A 21,000-nucleotide genomic window follows, 5' to 3' on the forward strand; every position below is an offset into this window, starting at 1 on the left:
CTGGCACTTAAACCACATAAAGATGCTATGAAGAAATAGAATTAATGGCCAGTTTCCCTTATGAACATAGATGCAAAAGTACTCAAAACAAAAGAACATATAAAAATATCATCACCATGAGTAGAGTAGAATTCATCCCAGAAATGTGAAGGTGGTTCAGCCTACATAAATCAATAAATGTAATCCATCATATAAACTAACTGAAAGACAATAGCCTCATGATTAAAGCTGCAGAAAATCTTTTTGATGAAGTCCAACATGCTTCATGATAAAAAAAAGAAAGACCCACAGAAATTAGGGGTACAAGAGACATACCTAAACACAATAAAGGCAGTTTGCAACAAGCCCATAGACCACATCAACATAAATGGAAAGAAACTAAAAGCAATTCCAATAAAATAAATAACAGACAAGGCCATGCATTGTCTCCATATATCACTATAGTACTTGAAGTCTTAGCTAGAGCAATAAGTCAATTGGAGTAGATAAAAAAGATACAAGATTGAAAGGAAGAAATCAAAGCATCTTTATTTGCAAATGATATGATAATAGACATAAGTGACCCTAAAAATTTCAGTGGGACACTCCTACATTTGATAAATACTTTCAATAAAGTAGCTGGATGCAAAATTAAAATACACAATTAACACACACACACACACACACACACACACACACACACACACGCACAATAGTTCTATATAGAAAAGATAAATGGTGTAAGAAAGAAATCAGAAAAATAACACCTTCCACAATTGCCTCAAATAAAATAAAATATTTTTGGGTAAATCTTTTCAAGCAAGGAAAGGCAAGTATGATAAAAACTTCAAAACCTGAAGATATCAGAAGGTCGAGGTTCTCCCATACTCCTGGATATTAACAGTAACATAGTAACCATAGATATCTTACTAATGGTATGTACAGAGTCAAGACAATGTCCATCAAAATTCCAATAGAATTCTTTACCGACCTTTGAAAGGCAGGTCAAAAGATTTTCTATTTGTTACAGATTGTAACCAGGAAACACCTGGCCAAACTCTATGGCCATGAAACACTGTTTCTCCCAGGGAATGAATAAAGGACTAATTACCACCAAAGAGCATTTTGTATGTAATCTAAATGTAATTGCCAAATAATGGGGGAAATACAGTCTCAGCTGGCCATCTCTTATCACCAATCAAAGCTTCAAACACCAGGATTTAGTTACATCTAATTGAGATGTTGGCCAAAGGGGCCTCATGGTAATCCCCAAGCAATCCAGGCTATTGTCATGACTATAGAAACGTACTGCAAGGCCCCATTGTTGAAGACAGCACCTATATTGAACATGAAGATGTCAAGGTCTCAATCTGAACTAGGCCTCACAGACTTGGCTAGCCTGGTTTTCAAGGACATGCCAAAAATCTGCCTTGCCTTTGTCCACCTTTCCAAACCTGGAGAGAAATGCTGTATTCCTCCCCCTCTCTTCCCCCCTCTTTCTCCTCCTCCCCTTCCTCCTCCTCTTCCTCCTCTTCCTCCCCTTCCTCTCTCCTCCTCCTCCTCCTCCTCCTCCTTCTCCTCCTCCTCTGATTTTCATATGTGTTGATTTCAGGTCTGTATGCTTTTCTTCCTGCTTCTATGATCAATACACGTTTTCTTTCTTGTGCAGAAAGGAAAGCCCTTTTATCATAAGGTAACTAATGATTTGTTGTATAAATGTATGGCAAGAAGTCATCTTATGCATTTTAGTAAAATAAAATTAATTTTACAATCCACAAAACATTATCATGAATTCTTTATATGTTACATGAAATATTCAGCTTCTACTGAAAATTTGCCAGTTTCAATTCTGTTGAAGTCTACAGTGTTTGACAGTTAAGGCTCTTCCCACATGAATTTTCTTCACTTACTTGATCAAGCATTCCTTGATCTCATATAACAAACTATGACACAGGAGAAACCTCTTTACTCTTTCAAAGACAGGTATTTTTGGGCTGCATGTTTTTCTATTTGAAGACTATATACTCTTCTCTGAAGTTTTCTTTATGTAATCATTGTGCTTAACTGGATACTATTTTGTTTAAATCTGTAAAAGGATGCTATTTTTGTCAGTGTTTGGCTTTTTTATGTTTAATGTATATTGTAAACAAAATGCTAAAATAAAAGTTTTGAAATATTATATGAGCTATGACTGACTCTGTTGCCTGCCTGTGGATCCTGTTTCCCTAAGTGGGCCATCTTGTCTGGCTTCAGTGGGAGAAGAAGCGCGTAGTTCTGCACTGACCCAATGTAACAGGGTGGGTTTGTATCTAGGAGGGCTTCCTCCCCCCGCCTCGTCTCAGAGAAGAAGGGAAGAAGGGCATGAGGGGAGGGTTTTGGGAGGGGATACTGGGAGGAGAGAGGGAGCTGCAATCAAGATGTAAAGTGAATAAATAAATTAATGGAAAAATCCAAATGAGGTGTCTCACTAGCCTAATTCATCTACTTTGGTATTAAAAAAAACATTCTACACATTCATATCTCTATTCACCATTTAGTTATACAGTGGCCTCCAAGTCAAAATGTTTGTGGTTACTTCTGTTTTCAATTATTTTAATTTTATGCAAACCAACAAGTAACTTGCTTTATTTTATCATACTATTGGTGAATAAAAATTTAAGTTCCAGAGAGAATTATTCGTGCATGTAGCTTTTCAATTAGAAAGAGAAAGATTATTTAACTTTTCATTCAAGAGATAACCAGATGAAAGGCAATATTTAATTAAACTCTTTGAAATCCTCTCTCCCAGAAAGTCAGGTTTCAAAACAAATGATACAACTAAGGAAGAACCAAGGAAAGGGCTAGTCACATGACCAAGGAAAGAGGCTAGTCACATGACCAAGGAAAGAGGCTAGTCACATAGCCAACCAGCCTGTACAGAGGCCGGTGGAGGGGCCTATGTTCTCCAATGCTACTCTAGATAATCGCAAGCTGTCTATACCTCCCCAAAGCTTGAGATGAACATTTTTGAAGCCTTTTTTTCCCTATTGTTCTGTTTCTGTTGACTGACTGTTCTGTTTTCCCACAGACATTATTTTGGTTTCTTGTGCTATGTCTGTGTTCTGCACTGACCTCCCTGCTACTTGTAACAATCCTTCTTTCTGTCTTTACAGACCACACCTTTCACAGTGCCACAGCACATGGATTTCAGAACTACCTGTGAGGAGGTAGGTCAAAAGATTTTCTATTTGTTACAGATTATAGCTTGGAAATATCTGGCCAGACTCTACGACCATGAAACATTGCCTTTTTCAGAGAATGAGTAGATGGCCAAATTTACCACCAAATTAACACCAATTACCACCAAAGTGCATTTTATTCCTTAAAGATAGAAACCCAAGATCACTTGGGAAGCCTTGGATATTAACTCTTTCTGGAGTATGTGTACATAACTGAACTGCTTTTCTCCATAAATGACACATTACATGATGGCACAGGAGGAAGATATTGGAAGATGCTGTTTGCACATAAACATTTCTAACTTAAAAGATATTGTGCTACCTATCATCACTAGTACATTGGGATTTCCGATTCTAATCCCATGTAGGTATTTAAAGCAATTAAAACTTTTAGCAGCCCTGTCCCTAAACTTTGGTGTGAGTTAAAGTGATGTATACTCTTTTCAGCATATAAGAGTTCCTTCTAGTGTGAAATTCCATAAAACATGGATTTGGGCCTTGAGGAATATAGCATATCTTAGAATAAAAGAATCTCTTTTTTTTCTTATTATCTATGGTGTACTCAAAGCATTATTTGTTTTAATTTTTCAGGTAAAATGCAACTGTTCATAGATAAGAATTTCAAGTATTTTCTTATATAAAGTGAACTCTCCCTCCCCCCAAAAAACAGTTATAACTCAGAATCTGTTTTGGCGTTAAAATCAATCAGAAAGAGTAAAAATCATTACTTTTTATCTACTTTAAATACTGATCTTTTATATTTGACATAACACAAAGTTTAATCTCTTTCATCAGTTTCTGGAAAGTAATTTGTATTGTCCTATAATGAAATTATAAATATAACTGATTAGAAAATTCTCACAGATGGTAAAAAATAAAATATAAGTGTGAGATTTTTCTGAAAATGATTATGTTGATTTTACTATAAAGTTTTTGTGCTTTGTTTTATTTTCAAAACTATAAAAAGAATGACATTTCATAAAAACATGTACTCTCTGATATTTCAAATTAATTATGAGCATTTGCCTAAAAAGGTTTACAAACCAGTTTCATTTGATGCAGAGAAAACTCTGAGGTCAAAGCATGTGGTTTATTCATGTTTTAAACTCAGAACCCGCAGGTCATACGTTTTATTATTGAAGTAATATTCAAAAATATCTACATGACATTCTATGAGATTTACATTTACTCTTCAAATTGAAAAATAGATTATTTTCTTATTCCTGATTACACTTTTTCCTCCTTTTACTTCTCCCAGTTCTTGTACACCTCCTGTTTCCTCCAATCCAATCTTTTTCTGCCTATCATTTGAAAAAAAAAAAAAAAGGCTTCTAAGAGATAACAAGAAAACATTGTAAAATAAAATCGAAGGTAATAAAAAAAATCACATTGAGGCTGGACCAAACAACCTAATAGAAGGAAAAGATCCCAGTATCAGGCACAAGAATTAGAAACCCACTCATTCACACACACACAGGAGTCCCATAAAAATACTAAGGTGAAAGCTAAAATAAATATAAACAGAACTTGGTACAGACCTTCATAGGCTGTGTGAATGCTGTTTCTGTCTCTGTGAGCTCACATGAGACTTGCTCAGTTGGTTTAGAGGGCCTTGTTCTCCTAATGTCCACCATCCCCTCTGATTCTTACAATCTTTCTGTCTCATTTTCTCTTACAAAGAGTTCCCTGAACTCTGAAGAAAGAAACTGCTGAGAGGGATTTGATAGAGACAACCTTAGGAGCTGTGTGTTCCAAGGACTGACTCTCTCTCTCTCTCTCTCTCTCTCTCTCTCTTTCTCTCTCCACAATACCCATCACCAACTGTGAATTTGTGTCTTTGAATTTTTGAATCTATTCTTGTCTTGTGCAGGAGGAAACTTTTCTGATGATGGATGAATAAAGCACTGTATTATGAATATTGCAGAATATAATTATAAGACATTTTACTGATACTTTTTTTAACCAGTTGAGTTTTGTTCTACTCTAGGTCTCTGGGTTGTCTAGTTTCTGATTCTTGGTTACACAAGTACTATTAGGTATGTGTCCCTTCCTATGAGCCTTAAGTCAAATAAGTTATTGGTGGGCTACTCTACAGGTTCTGTGCCACCATTGCCCTAGCATATTTTGCAGGCAGGACAGATCATCAGTGTTTTCCTTTTGCTAGCCTACAGAGTACCTGACAACACTATAGACACTATAATTTATCAAGGAAGAATCCATGTAGGCACAGTCTTGTCTTCTTCACATTCAATGAGTTGTGTGGGTATTGTGTTCTGCAGTGAGGTCCCACTGTCTGTTTGCAAAAAACAACCCAATGATTTAACAACCAAAAGTGTTGTATGGAGGTTTTTTTTTTTTTTTGGGGGGGGGGGGTTCGAGACAGGGTTTCTCTGTATAGCCTGGGCTGTCCTGGAACTCACTCTGTAGACCAGGCTGGCCTTGAACTCAGAAATCCGCCTGCCTCTGCCTCCCAAGTGCTGGGATTAAAGGTGTGCGCCACCACCGCCCGGCAGAAATTTTCATTGGACCTCCATAGCCAACAACTCAACTGAATGCAACCCAGTACTGGTACTGGAAGCCTTGTTTGGTGACAAGAGATGGGTGTTTGGGACTCTGTCTCCCCCATTATTAGGAGATCTCATTAGACTCATCTTAAAATATTTTAGGAAGTTTGAGCTAAAGTTTTATAGCATTCCTCAGGTGCCCCCAATTCTAGCTTCTCCTTTTGCATTCCTTCTTTCAATCTTATGTCCCCTCCTGCTCCCTACCTTATCCTCTCTTTTTGTCTCTCTTCTCCTCCTGCTCATTCATAAAATCTATTCTACTTTCTCCTCCCAGAGAAACCATAAGTACCCAACTAATCTCTGCCTCTATACCCAACCTTTCTGTGGTTTGTGGCTAATATGCACATATATGTGAATGACTATTTGTGTTTATTTTTTGCTTGTTCCTTGACTATTTGTGTCTATTGTATTGCTAGTTCCTCAAACTAGAACTGAACTTAATACTTGCATGTAATTAAAATGGTATAAAAGCAAAAAGGAGGAGGGGGATGAGATAGAGTGGTTCCAGGGAGGGGAAATGGAGAAAGAGGATGGCATCTGAAATGTAAATAAATAAAATATCCAAGAAAAAGAAAACAAAAACATACTTATATGTCTCAGACTGTGCTGAGAATGATTTTCTCCATCTATTTGCCTGCAAATTTCAGGATGACTTTTGTGTTTAAGAGCTGTGTAATAATCCATTTTGTAAATATACCACCTATATATCCATTCTTCTGGTGAGGGACATCTAGGTTGTTTCCAGTTTCTGGGTATTATGAATACAGCAGCGATGAAAATGGCTCAGCAAGTATCTCTGAGGTAGGATGAAGCATCCTTTGGGTGTATGTGTAAGAGTGGTATATATAGCTGGATATTGAGGTGGATCAATTCCCAACTTTTTAAGGAACTATAGAATTGATTTCCATACAGCTGCACAAGTTTGCACTCATCGATGGAGGAATGCTCTCCTTATTTCAGAGCTTCACCAGCATGAGCTTTCCCTTGTGTTATTGATGTTAAATATTCAGAGATGTGTAAGGTAGAATCTCAGAGGAGTTTTGATTTGCATTTCCCTGATGGGAAGGCATTGAATATTTCTTTAAATGTTTATTGGCTGTATGAATTTCTTCTTTTCAGAATTCTCTATTTAGATCTGTACCCCATTTTTATTTTTTTTTTATTTTTTTTTATTTTTTTTTGTTTTCCTGGTTTTTAATTTTTTTTATTAGATCTTTCATTTACACTTCAGATACCATCCTGTTTCCCCATTCCCCCCTTAGAAAACCCCTATCCCATGCCCCCTTTTCATTTTGCATTTATACATTTTTTAAGAAATGTTAATCATAGGCTTTATAAGTTTGGTATTGTTCAATCAGAGGTGTAACCCACTACCCAACCTAGATATATCAACTATCTTTGACTGGTGGAGATACATGAACATCTGCTTCCCTGTCTCCCCCCTCTATCTCTCTTTCATCACCTAGCTTCTCCTCTCCTTCTTCTTCTCCTCTTCTTACTCCTTTTCTTCCTCTCAGTACTCCTCCCACCTTAGCTCCTCCTACACATCACCCTTCCTGTTAAAAGGAAACTTTTCTCTCAAAATACAATTAGAGCATAATTATGCCTATTTGTACCAGTGAGGTACAAGATAGTCCTAATACCCAGTCCATCCTTTTGTTGACTAACCAGCACCTCTGTCATCTATCCTAACTAAAACACTTAGTTCTGAACCTGGCTTTTTCCTTGGCTTTAGGATGAATGTCAGCTGATGACCATACACTCAGATCTTTTCTCTCAAAGTAAATAGCTATAAGTTTTCAACCCCATCCGAAATCCAGAATGACTGAGTTGACTATAATTGTGGGAAGCACAAAACATAGCTTCTAAAACTTAGCCAATTTATAGAGACCTCTGAACACCTGGACACTCGCTCTACTTCAAAACGCTGGAGCATCTGTTCTTCTGCCTTCTGGCCCAGGATCATCTGACAGACCTTAGTGCTGCAGAATTATTAAGGGCTGATTACTCTGTCTAGGCAGATATAATCAGTCGACTATTCTGCAAGTGTGTCCTTTTCTGGACAGTAATTTGTCTGTAGAAGGAAAGTGGCAATTCTTGCCTAGTGGCTGTCTCACCACAACTGGAGTAACTCCAAAGATGCTCAATTTCTTCTTAGAATTTAACATAGGAAGCTGTCCAAAGCAGACAGGTCTCTAATGAAAATGAACATTAATACTGAAATGTTTGTCATGTCAATTCTAAGGATTTCTGATGTTTTGAAAACCAGCTATCCATGTAAGGTAATCTGGACTGTTGCCTGTTAACTCCACTCAGCTATTTCTAAATAAAACATAGAGAACACCCTTAAAATAAACTCCAAGTCATGAATTTGCTATAGTCCCTTAACTCACAGGCTGACCATCTCAAATCAGTTAAAAAAGTTAAAGAAGGACTGGGTCTAAGCTTTGTATTCCTAAGTGTGTTATACTGTTACAATGCCTATGAGAGTAACAATATTCATCTCACTCTTATATCACTAAGAAGCTCATGCCAATGAAAACCTTAATATTTGTAAACAAAGTAAATTGGTGCCATTTAAGAATTTATATCTTCATCTTGATATTAATTATACAGATTTCTACTAATAGGTTATGGCTATGCAATAAACCCTAGCTAATCCTCTCTATTCCGACAAAACCACTACTTTTCCCTAGGGAGACAGCCCAACATTTACCACCTTAGTCCCCATGCCCAGGGAATAGGGGCGCTGACTCATCATTAGCTTCTTCAAGCTGATTATGGGCGTTGAGATATTAGAAGAGGAGTGGGGGGGGGGGAGAGCAAGTTGACAATCCTCTGATGCTGTGTCTTCGCTGCCTCCAGATGGAATTCACGGACCTCAGAGGTTTGAGCAGGTCTGCCCAGCTTGCTTGTTGAGTAGATACACCAAGGCTGATCATTCTGCAATATACAATTCTCAAAACACATTTTAGTATCAAGATAGTTTTTTTTTTTAAAGAGGGCTGACATTTTATTAAGAATGTTGGTTCTAACCGCTTTTCTATTTTTCCCCTCTTTTATTGGATATAATATTTACATTTCAAATTTTATCCCCTTACCATATTTCCCCCACCACCCAGGAACCCCTTATCCCATCCCCCCTCCTCCTGCCTCTATGAAGGTGTTACCCACCTACCACCAGCCTCCCTCCCCACCCTCAGATTCCCCCCCCTCAGTGCTCAGCCTTCAGGGTACCAATGATCTTGTCTCCCACCTATGCCCAACAGGGCCATCCTCCCCTACATATACAGCTGGAGTCATGTGTCTCTCCCTATGTGCACCTGGGCTGGTGGTTTAGACCCTGGGGAGCTCTGGCTGGTTGGTATTCTTGCTCTCCTCACAGGGCCACCATCCCGTATGGTTCACGGTTCCCTCAATTTACTCTCTAACTCCTCCATTGGGAACTTTGATCAGATTAATGGATAGCTGTGGGTATCTGTCTCTGGGTATGTCCGACTCTGAGAGACCTCTAAGGAGACAGCCTTATCAGGCTGCTGTCAGCTTTCCCATCCTGACATCCCTATCAGCGTCTATTTTTGGTGACTGCCTATGGAATGAATACCCAGACACAATGGTCTCCCTACAACCCCCCCTTATGATTCTGACCCACACTGTGTCTCCATATTTGCTCCCTTGGTTATTTAGTTACTCCTTCTAAGAAAGACCTAGGCATCCTCACTTGTTCTTTCTTCTTCATGAGCTTCGTGTCTTCTGGTAGTTGAATCTTTGTTGTTTCAAACTTTTGGGCTGATCTCTGCTTATCAGTGAGTAAATACCATGTGTGTTCTTTTGTGATTGGGTTACCTCACTCAGGATGATATTTTCTAGATCCATCCATTTACCTAAGAATTTCTCGAATTCATTATTTTTAATAGCTGAGTAATATTCCATTGTGTAAATGTACCACATTTTTTGTATCCATTCCTCTGTTGAAGGGCATCTGGGTTCTTTCCAGCTTCTGGCTATTATAAATAGGGCTGCTATGAACATAGTGGAGCATATGTCTTTGTTATTTGTTGAGGCATTTTCTGGGTATATGCCCAGAAGTGGTATAGCTGGGTCCTCAGGTAGTGCTATGTCCAATTTTCTGAGGAACCGCCAGACTGACTTCCAAAGTGGTTGTACCAGCTTGCAACCCCACCAACAATGCAGGAGTGTTCCTCTTTCTTCACATCCTCGCCAGCATCTACTATCACCTGAGTTTTTGATCTTAGCCATTCTGACTGGTGTGAGGTGGTATCTCAGTGTTGTTTTGATTTGCATTTCCCTGATGACTAAGGATGTTGAACATTTCTTAAGGTGCTTCTCGGCCATTTGAGTTTCCTCAGTTGAGAATTCTTTGTTTAGCTCTGTACCCCATTTTTTAATGGGGTTATTTTGTTGTTTGGCGTCTAATTTCTTGAGTTCTTTGTAAATATTAGATATTAGCCCCCTATCAGATGTAGGATTGGTAATGATCTTTTCCCAATCTGTTGGTTGCCGTTTTGTCTTGTTGACAGTGTCCTTTGCCTTACAGAAGCTTTGCAATTTGATGAGGTCCCATTTGTCGATTCTTGATCTTAGAGCATAAGCCATTGGTGTTCTGTTCAGGAAATTTTCCCCTGTGCCTAGGTATTCGAGGGTCTTCCCCAACTTCTCTTCTAATATTTTCAGTGTACCTGGCTTTATGTGAAGGTCCTTTATCCACTTGGAGTTGAGCTTTGTGCAAGGAGATAAGAATGGATTAATTTGCATTCTTCTACATGTTGACCTCCAGTTGAGCCAGCACCACTTGTTGAAAATGCTGTCCTTCTTCCACTGGATGAATTTAGCTCCCTTGTCAAATATCAAGTGACCATAGGTATGCGGGTTCATTTCTGGGTCTTCAATTCTGTTCCATTGATCGTCCTTTCTGTCTCTGTACCAATACCAAGCAGTTTTTATCACTACTGCTCTGTAGTACAGTTTGAGGTCCGGAATGGTGATTCCCCCAGAGGTTCTTTTATTGTTGAGAATAGTTCTCGCTATCCTAGGTTTTTTGTTATTCCAAATGAATTTGTAAATTGCTTTTTCTATCTCTATGAAGAATTGATTTGGAATTTTGATGGGTATTGCATTGAATCTGTAGATTGCTTTTGGCAGGATAGCCATTTTTACTAAATTAATCTTGCCAATCCAGGAGCATGGGAGATCTTTCCATCTTCTGAGATGTTCTTCAATTTCTTTCTTGAGAGACTTGAAGTTCTTGTCATACAGATCTTTCACTTGCTTTGTTAGATTCACTCCAAGATAATTTATTTTATTCGTGGCTATTGTGAAGGGTGTCATTTCCCTGATTTCTTTCTCTGCCTGTTTATCCTTTGAGTAGAGGAAGGCTACTGATTTGTTTGAGTTGATTTTATATCCAGCCACATTGCTAAAGTTGTTTATCAGGTTTAGGAGTTCTCTGGTGGAAGTTTTAGGTTCACTTAAGTATACTATCATGTCATCCGCAAATAGTGAAATTTTGACTTCTTCCTTTCCTATTTGTATCCCTTTGACTTCCTTTTATTGTCTAATTGCTCTAGCTAAGACTTCCAGTACTATATTGAATAGGTAAGGTGAGAGTGGGCAGCCTTGCCTAGTCCCTGATCTTAGTGGGATTGCTTCCAGTTTCTCTCCATTTAGTTTGATGTTGGCTACTGGCTTGCTGTATATTGCTTTTACTATGTTTAGATATGGGCCTTGTATTCCTGATCTTTCCAAGACTTTTAACATGAAGGGATGTTGAATTTTGTCAAATGCTTTCTCAGCATCTAGTGATATGACCATGTGGTTTTTCTCTCTGAGTTTATTTATGTAGTGGATTACATTGATGGATTTCCGAATATTGAACCATCCCTGCATTCCTGGGATAAAGCCTACTTGATCTTGATGGATAATTGTTTTGATGTGTTGTTGGATTCGGTTTGCGAGAATTTTATTGAGTATTTTTGCATCAATATTCATAAGAGAGATTGGTCTGTAGTTGTCTTTCTTTGTTGGGTCTTTCTGTGGTTTAGGTATGAGTGTAATGGTAGCTTCATAGAATGAATTGAGTAGTGTTCCTTCTGTTTCTATTCGATGGAATAACTTGAAGAGGATTGGTATTAGGTCTTCCTTGAAGGTCTGAAAGAATTCTGCACTGAAACCATCTGGCCCCGGACATTTTTTGGTGGGAAGATTTTTAATGACTGTGTCTATTTCTTTAGGCGTTATGGGACTGTTTAGGTGGTTTATCTGTTCCTCGTTTAACTTTGGTACCTGGTATCTATCTAGAAAATTGTCCATTTCCTCCAGATTTTCCAATTTTGTTGAGTATAGGCCTTTGTAGTAGGATCTGATAATTTTTTTAATTTCCTCTGTTTCTGTTGTTATGTCTCCCTTTTCAGTTCTGATTTTATTAATTTGAATGCTGTCTCTGCACCCTTTGGTTAGTCTGGCTAAGGGTTTGTCTATCTTGTTGATTTTCTCAAAGAACCAGCTCCTGGTTTTGTTGATATTTTGTATAGTTCTTTTTGTTTCGACTTGGTTTATTTCAGCCCTGAGTTTGATTATTTCCTGCCGTCTACTCCTCTTGGGTATACTAGCTTCTTTTTGTTCTAATGCTTTCAGGTTTGCTGTCAAGTTGTTGATGTATGCTCTTTCCACTTTCTTTTTGTGAGCACTTAGAGCTATGATTTTTCCTCTTAGTACTGCTTTCAATGAGTCCCACATGTTTTGATATGATGTGTCCTCATTTTCATTTAAATCTAAAAAGTCTTTAATTTCTTTCTTAATTTCTTCCTTGACCAAGTTGTCATTGAGTAGAGCATTGTTCAGTTGCCAAGTGTATGTCGGTTTTCTGATGTTTTTGTCCATGTCAAAGACAAGTCTTAATCCATGGTGGTCTGATAAGGTGCTGGGGATTATTTCAATCTTTTTGTATCTGTTGAGGCCTGTTTTGTGACCAATTATATGGTCTATTTTCGAGAAGGTACCATGAGGTGCTGAGAAGAAGGTGTATTCTTTTGTTTTAGGGTGAAATGTTCTATAGATGTCAGTTAAGTCCAATTGGTTCATAACTTCTGTTAGTTTCATTGTGTCTCGATTTAGTTTCTGTTTCCATGACCTGTCCATAGCTGAGAGTGGGGTGTTGAAATCTCCCACTATTATTGTGTAGGGTGCAATGTATGCTTTAAGTTTTAGTAAAGTGTCTTTTATGTATGTGGGTGCCCTTACATTTGGGGCATAGATGTTGAGAATTGCAAGTTCCTCTTGGTACATTTTTCCTTTCATGAATATGAAGTGTCCTTCTTTATCTTTTTTGATTACTTCTGGTTGAAAACTGATTTTATTTGATATTAGAATCGCTACTCCAGCTTGTTTCTTGGGACCATTTGCTTGGAAGATTGTTTTCCAACCTTTTACTCTGAGGTAGTGTCTGTCCTTTCCACAGAGGTGCGTTTCCTGAATGCAGCAAAATGTTGGGTCCTGTTTACATATCCAGTCTGATAGTCTATGTCTTTTTACTGGAGAATTGAGTCCATTGATATTAAGAGATATTAAGGAAAAATGAGTGTTGTTTCCTGTTATTTTTGTTATTGGCAGTGGGGATATGTTTGTGTAGCTACCTTCTTTTACGGTTTTTGGAAGATTACTTTCCTGCTTTTTCCAGGTTGTAGTTTCCCTCCTTGTGATGGAGTTTTCCACCAATTATCCTTTGAAGTGCTGGGTTTGTGTTGAGATACTGTGTAAATTTGGATTTGTCATGGAATATTTTGGTTTCTCCATCAATAATGATTGACAGTTTTGCTGAGTATAGTAGTCTGGGCTGACATTTATGTTCTTTTAGGGTCTGTATGATATCAGTCCAGGATCTTCTGGCTTTTATGGTCTCTGGTGAGAAGTCTGGTGTAATTCTTATAGGTCTGCCTTTATATGTTACTTTGCCTTTTTCCCTTACTGCTTTTAGTATTTTTTCTTTGTTTTGTACATTTGATGTTTTGACTATTATGTGGCGGGAAGTATTTCTTTTCTGGTCTAAACTATTTGGAGTTCTGTAGGCTTCTTGTATATTTATGGACATCTCTTTCTTTAGGTTAGGGAAGTTTTCCTCTATAATTTTGTTGAGAATATTTACTGGTCCTTTAAGTTGGGAGTCTTCCCCCTCATCTATTCCTATTATCCTTAGGTTTGGCCTTCTCATTGTGTCTTGGATTTCTTGTATATTTTGGGTTAGTAGCTGTTTGTATTTTGCATTTTCTTTGACAGTTGTGTCTATGTTTTCCATGGTATCTTCTGCACATGAGATTCTCTCTTCCATCTCTTGTATTCTGTTGGTAATACTTGTATCTATGACTCCTGATCGTTTTTTTAAGTTTTCTATCTCCAGGGTGTTCTCCCTTTGTGATTTCTTTATTGTTTCTACTTCCGTTTTTAGATCCTGCATGGTTTTGTTTAATTCCTTCTCCTGTTTGGTTGCATTTTCTTGTAATTCCTTAAGGGATTTTTGTGTTTCCTCTCTAAGGGTTTCTATCTGTTCTTTGAGAGTGTTATTTATGTCTTTCTTAAAGTCCTCTATCATCATCATGAGAAGTGATTTTAATTCTGAATCCTGCTTTTCTGGTGTGATGGGGTGTTCAGGGCTTGCTATGATGGGGGAACTGGGTTCTGATGATGCCATGTAACTTTGGTTTCTGTTGCTTACGTTCTTGCGCCTGCCTTTTGCCATCTGGTTAATTCTAGTGCTACCTGTACTTCTGTCTCTGATTGAAGCCTGTCTTTCCAGTTGTCTCGCTTTTGTTTGGTCTTCTAGGAGTCCAGATGTCTTTGTGGTTTTTTTCCAGCTGCCCTGATTACAGTGGTATCTCTAGGATGCCTCAGGATATGGTGCCTCCAAAGTAGCAGTCCAGCTAGATGTCTGCTGTTCTGGGTGCAGTGTCTCCTCTTGGATATCTCAGGGTATGTTGTCTGATGCTCTGAGTTCAGTTGTTCCTCTGTGGCTCTGGGTTGAGCGGACCTTCCAGTATGTCTCAGGTGGAATCCGGGGTCCACACAACTGCAGACCTGGTAGAGGTCTGGTCTGGGACTCAGACCCTGCAGGCCTCAGACCGGAGGGGGGGCGAGCAGCAGAAGGAGCGTGCTAGTGCTGGCTATGGGTTCTATGGATCCCCCAGAATGTGTCTGGGGGACTCCTGGGTGCACTTATCTGCAGGCCTCAGACTGCAGGAGGGGCGAGTGGTGGACAGGGCGTGCTAGCGCTGGCTATGTGTTCTATGGATCCCCCAGAATGTGTCTGGGGGTCTCCTGGGTGCACTTACCCGCAGGCCTCAGACTGCAGGAGGGGCGAGCGGTGGACAGGGCGTGCTAGCGCTGGCTGTGGGTTCTATGGATTCCCCCAGAATGTGTCTGGGGGGCTCCTGGGTGCACTTACCCGCAGGCCTCAGACTGCAGGAAGGGCGAGCGGCGGAAGGCTGTACCCCATTTTTAAATTAGGTTATTTGGTATTTTGACATTTAGATTCTTGGCTTTATATACTTTGGCTATTAATCCTCTATTAGATGTGGAGTTGTTAAAAATATTTTCTTATTCTGTAAGCTTTGTATTAATGATGGTATCTTTTGCTTTACCAAAGCTTTTCAGGTTCATAAGGTACCACTTATTAATTGTTGATGTTAGTTCTTGAGCTTACTGCACTGTAACTGTTTAAAAAAAAAATCTCCAGTGCCAGTGAGTTCAAATCTATTCCTCACATTCTCTTCTATCAGATTCATGTCTATGTTTCTATGCTGAGGTCTTCAATAAATTTGAACATAAGTTTTGTGTAGAGTGATAAGTACACATCTATTTGCATTTTTCTATATGCAGACATGAAGATTGAACAACAATATTGTTGACGATGCTGTCTTTTTTTCTAGTGTGATTTCTGTTTTTTTTTTTTTTTTTATTAAAAACCAGGTGTTCATAGATGTTTGGACATGTGTCTCAGACTATAATTGGAATCAATTGATCAATGTTTGTGTTTGTGCCAGTGCTATGCTGGTTTTCTTACTACAGCACGATAGTCTAGCTGGAAATCAGGAATAGTGAAGACTCTGGCAATTCATTTATTGTTTAGGTTTGTTTCATCTATATTGGATTCTTTTGTGTTTTTATATGAAGCTGAGAATTGTTCTTTCAATATATGCAAATAACTACTGGAATTTTTATGGGGTTACCTTAAATCTGAAGATGACTTTTGGTATGATGACCATTTTTATTATGCTAATTCTACTGATCCATGAGCATGAGCTATCTTTTCATTTTCTAGCATCTTCAATTTTCTTCTTCAAATCCTTGAAATTTTTGTCATACAAGTCTTTCACTTGATTGGTCAGAGTTACCCCAAGATATTTTATATTTAAGATTACTGTGAAAGAAGTTGTTTCCCCAATTTTTTTCTGAGACTTTTGCTATTTATATGTAGAAGAGCTACTGATTTCCATGAGTTAATTTTGAATCCAGTTACTTTGCTGAACACGTTTCTTAGCTATAGGAGTTCCACAGTGGATTTCATTTGATCACTTATGTATACAATCATATAATGTTCAGATAAAGATACTTTTACATCTTCTATTACAGTCTGTTTCCTCATGATCACTTTAAGTTGTTTTATTCTTCTAGAGAGTGAACAGGCTTGCCTTTAGTAGAATTACTTTGATTTTCTCTCTTTTTCAGTTGATTTTGGTCATGGGGTTGCTGCAAACTGCATCTACTATGTTTATTTAGGTGTGTTCCTTATGTGTCCAGTGTTTCCAGGACTTTTATCATGAGGAGGTGTGGATTTTGACAAAGGTTCTTATTGAATATTTTTGCACCTATGCTCACAAGGCAAACTGCTCTGTAATATTATTTCTTTATTGGGCCTTTTTGTGGTATCTGTATCAGGGTAACTATGGTCATAGAATGAATTGGATAATTATCCTTCTGTTTCTATTTTGTGGAATAATTTGAGGAATACTAGAGATAACTCTTCTTTGAAAGTCTGGTAGAATTCTGCATTCAAACCATCTGGCCCTGGGCTTTTTATGGTTCTGAGATATTTAATGACTACTTCTATTTCACTAGGGTTTATACTTATGTTTAAATTTCTTATCTGATCTGATCTTGATTTAACTTTGATAAGTGGTCCCTGTCAAGAATATTAGCTGTTTCTTCTAGAGGAGAGTAGAGTGTTCAACTAGTCAATGCTTATTTCATCACTTTGGAAAGTTGGAAGACAGTGAAAGAGATCACCCCAAGAGGTCTGATATTGCACTGTGTAAGAGACTGGAGGGGTGAATTTAATGGAACAGAATGACAGGGGAAGATCTATAGAAAGCCTACCAGCTATTCTGGAAGATGTGGCCTGTAAGTTAGTGATAGGTGCCTGCTGGAGTTGGGGGCTTGGACAAAGCAACAAGTGCAGAGAGGAAGGTTACAAGTGGATGGTCTGCAGGATCCATAGATGTGGTGGGGATATAGCTGGTGCTCTGTTACAGAGCTAGGGAGACTGGGAGATGTTATATGGGTGGGAGCAGGAGTAGGAAAGGTCTTCAGTTGGCTTGCCTGTTTCCCTGGTCTGCTTTTCATATGTGTTCCTAGTGAGTGCTTGGTGGTTTTGGAGGCTGTAATAATGGGATTAGATGGGGGAAGGAAGGGTTGGAGGGAAGATCTTTGTGATTCATTGGGATGAAGTCAGAGCAGAAAGGGAAATTTCCAGAGGGTTTTCTGTTTGGTTGGTTGGTTTTGGATACAGTGATAAGAATGATTAGTAATAATAATAATAATAATTCAGTAGATTAGATCTGGAGGAGCAGGAGGGAACATGGGGATATGCTGTTAGCATGTCTAAGTTTTAAATTGTGCCTTTGTGCCTTATCTCATTTTAGCTATACAATCTTGAGGGTTGTTTGTTTGTTTGACTGATTGTTTTACCCTTTCCTGTTGTGTTGTTGTCTGTGTTCATGTCTGCCAGAGTGGGTGTTGTTAATACATATGATATTCTCTACAGAGAATTGTCCTTGATTTTGAATGAATTAGTTTATTAAGTAAGCAATCAAGAGTAGAATAAGAAATATAATAGAGTAGCAGATCTAACAACTCAATCAGCAGAAACTTCCTTGGGAAGCCCAGGAACCAATACAATCAATCACAAACCTTGATAAACAAACAGGGTTCCAGGAAGAACATCTTGTCAGGGCTGAGACTTTCAATCAGTGGTTCCCATCATAGGTATTTTTATATCATGAGATAAGCAGTAACAGAATCTTTTGCTATGCTATAATACCTAGGGATTATTTAGCTTCCAGATGTGTTCAAGAACATATGTTTTAGTCAAAAGATTTACTTTCCTTCTGTTCTGAAGGACATTGTATTCTTTTTTTTTTTTTTTTTTTTTTTGTAACAAAGCTGGAGTATTGCATAGCCATCCCTGAGCAAAGAACATAAGTGTTCCGCGCCCCTTCCGAGTCCCCTCGCCCACAAGAGAGACACGGGAGGCAGTGTTCCGGTAGTTACTACAGTGAGGCTTTACTCTTGTATCAGCTGAAGCGGAAGACACCAAGCCCGGAAAAGGCACTGCTTATATGCACCCTAGAGTGGTGTGTTCACTTCTGATTGGCTGTTCACTCATCACCCCATATTACGCCCCGGGATGGACAGTGGCTTGGCGCGCTTTCGCCTCTTGCACCTGTGCAGTTTAGTTGTTTACTTGTGGAGACACGGGATGTCAGCGCCATCTTGTAATGGCGAATGCTATCACCACTCGCCGCGGCTCCTAACACATAACATTAAGTCAAATATGCTTAAATTTTAAGTTAGGGTCTCAACTTTATCTTTAGAGCCAGTTTGTTAATGGGCTTAAACAGCACATGACAATTTATTCCTGTAAAGAGTTCAGTGGACAATCTTTGTTTCTGTTCTTGCCTTCCAACTTGACTGAGAGAATTTTTAGTATTCCAGCAGACTTGAAAGCTTCTAGAGATTTACATCTTCACTTTGTATATTGCTTTGTAATTTAGGGGTAACTTATGTGTGTTACTGTGCCCAGCTTTTCATGAGATCTAATGATCAGACCTCAAACTTTCATATATATACATCAAATAATTTAATTATGAAGCCATTTTTCTAGCCAAAGTTATATATTATTATAGCACTTCTATTTCCATGAAAACATCACTCTCTTGTAAATAGTAAAGGTATCTGAAACTGGGTAGGTGGAATGAGACACTATGACCTAGACAGACAGTGGGATAAATACTTTATAAAAGTGGATTGTAGTGAACTTTTGAGATTGCTATGAGATTTCCTAGACCTCTTTTTAAACAAAATTGTTTTGCTGTTTTTGTCTGGGACACTTAGATTCTAGTTAAGGTGCAAAGGATTTTTTTTTAATAATTTCTAGATATTGTTATGACTATCTTATTCCTGCTTCCATGAGAGCCTTTATTTTTTTTTCTTTTCAATAAGACCTATGGGATGCTGAACAATTTTAGACTACTACACTAGTTCTCAAACACTATATTCTTGCTCAACATGGAACAATGAGTCTTCCATGTTTCTCTGGATCTGTAGGAACACAGAGCTGAGAGATAGTCAAATATCTGAAGATTTTCAAATCTATGAAGATGTCTCAAAGACATTCTTTGAAACTTATAGGCTTACAGCATTTATGTATATGGAAACCATAAAAATAATCAATATAACAATTACTTTGTCTTTGAGGAAATCAAGTATTTCTATGAGATGACAACTGTTTAATTATTTGGTTAAATGTAATGTCATAACATGTAACTTGAAATGTCCTATAGTACATTTAAATCTCTTTTAAGAGATTATGTTGTTATAAAATACATTTGAATCTAAGATATACAAAACAAGGCCTATTTTACTCCTGACTGTTAATAAGAAATAAGGGTTAAAAACAAATGCTGATGTTCATGAGATATGTAATGTTACCAAGTGAAACTGGAGAGATGATTTAGTAGTTGAAAATAAAGTGGTTCAGTTTCTATTACCTACGTGGTAATTACAAATCACCCTCAGCTCTATTTTAGTGTAGCCAATATTTTCCTCTGACTTCTTCAGATACTAGGCACTCAAGTAATACTTAGACCTACACATGTACAGAACATTCATATACACAAAATAAATAAAATTTAAAGAAAAAGGATGGAAGTGGAAGCCAAGTGTCTTTCTTATAAAGAAATTGAAGAAATCTGATTAGATAGTTTCTGTTTAAAAGCACTTTAAGTAATGAATATTGATTTTTTCTTTTCTCTTTGTGATTATGATTTAATTTCAAAATTTCTCTCTTCCCTTTCCTTCAGATTATTTATATTTATGACTCCTTTTAAAACTAATTGATATGGCATGTATATTTGTGTATACACATATATTCCTAAGTATAACCTGTAAAGACCCTTTAATATTAGTTGCATGTTTGTTTTCAGGATTGACCATTTACACTGAACAAACAATTGGTGTGTTCTTCCATGGAGAGGCCTACCACTCCCACTCTCACTTCTAGCTTTTCTCAGTTACATTGTAGTTCTTTGTATAGGTTTGAGGCTTCCTGGGTTTATCTCCATGAAGTTTGACATGTTCATTAGTGTCCTTGTTCAACTCATGTTTGAACAGTTGCATTGATGAGATATTATGGATATGGCTTCTGCTATTTCGAGGAAATACAATCACAATCTCACAGTCTTCTAGCAGGAGATTAAGCAGTGGCTAGGTAGTCAAAGGCCTTCTCCATGGTTTCCCACAGCGGGGCCCCAAAGACAAGAGAAAGTCTATGGTTTTAAAAGATTTATTGTCATGGTGGAAAGTGGACGTGGTTGTACCTCTGCATTTCTCAGGGCAGACCTGAGTTAAATAAAGAGGGAGGAGGGTTTGGGAAGGAATGCTTAAATGGCTATGCCTTCTTGCCTTTAGGTATCTCATTACTATGGAGATCTCTTGAGGGGGAGGCCTGTAGTCACACCCTCTACCTGTGGAGGGGCTGGTAGGAGTGTTGTCCTATGTGACTGAAAGGCGCTGATCCATGGAGGTCTTTGGCCATGTGTCAGCAGCCTGGAGTCTGGGAGTGTGGCAAAATGTATGCTATCCCTTGCATGGTCTCTAGCCATCTCTAGCCAGTGTTCTACCAGAAACCAAGCTATCCTTTCACAGTCCCACAATATATACCCACATTTTCT

The 21,000-nt window shown here is 38.2% G+C and overlaps 1 protein-coding gene across 2 annotated transcripts in view; it reads left to right on the forward strand.

Annotated features, from left to right (window-relative positions):
• Positions 1–21,000, forward strand: part of Sntg1 (syntrophin gamma 1) — a 728,479-nt gene that overhangs the window by 375,844 nt on the left and 331,635 nt on the right. For both annotated transcript variants that reach the window (XM_076924411.1, XM_076924412.1), the window contains exon 3: positions 3,132–3,185. In XM_076924411.1, coding sequence (XP_076780526.1) covers positions 3,159–3,185 — 27 coding nt within the window. In that variant the 5' untranslated portion in view covers positions 3,132–3,158. The remainder of the gene's footprint in view (positions 1–3,131; positions 3,186–21,000) is intronic.

Source organism: Arvicanthis niloticus, chromosome 25, assembly GCF_011762505.2.
Source record: "Arvicanthis niloticus isolate mArvNil1 chromosome 25, mArvNil1.pat.X, whole genome shotgun sequence".
NCBI lineage: Eukaryota > Metazoa > Chordata > Mammalia > Rodentia > Muridae > Arvicanthis > Arvicanthis niloticus.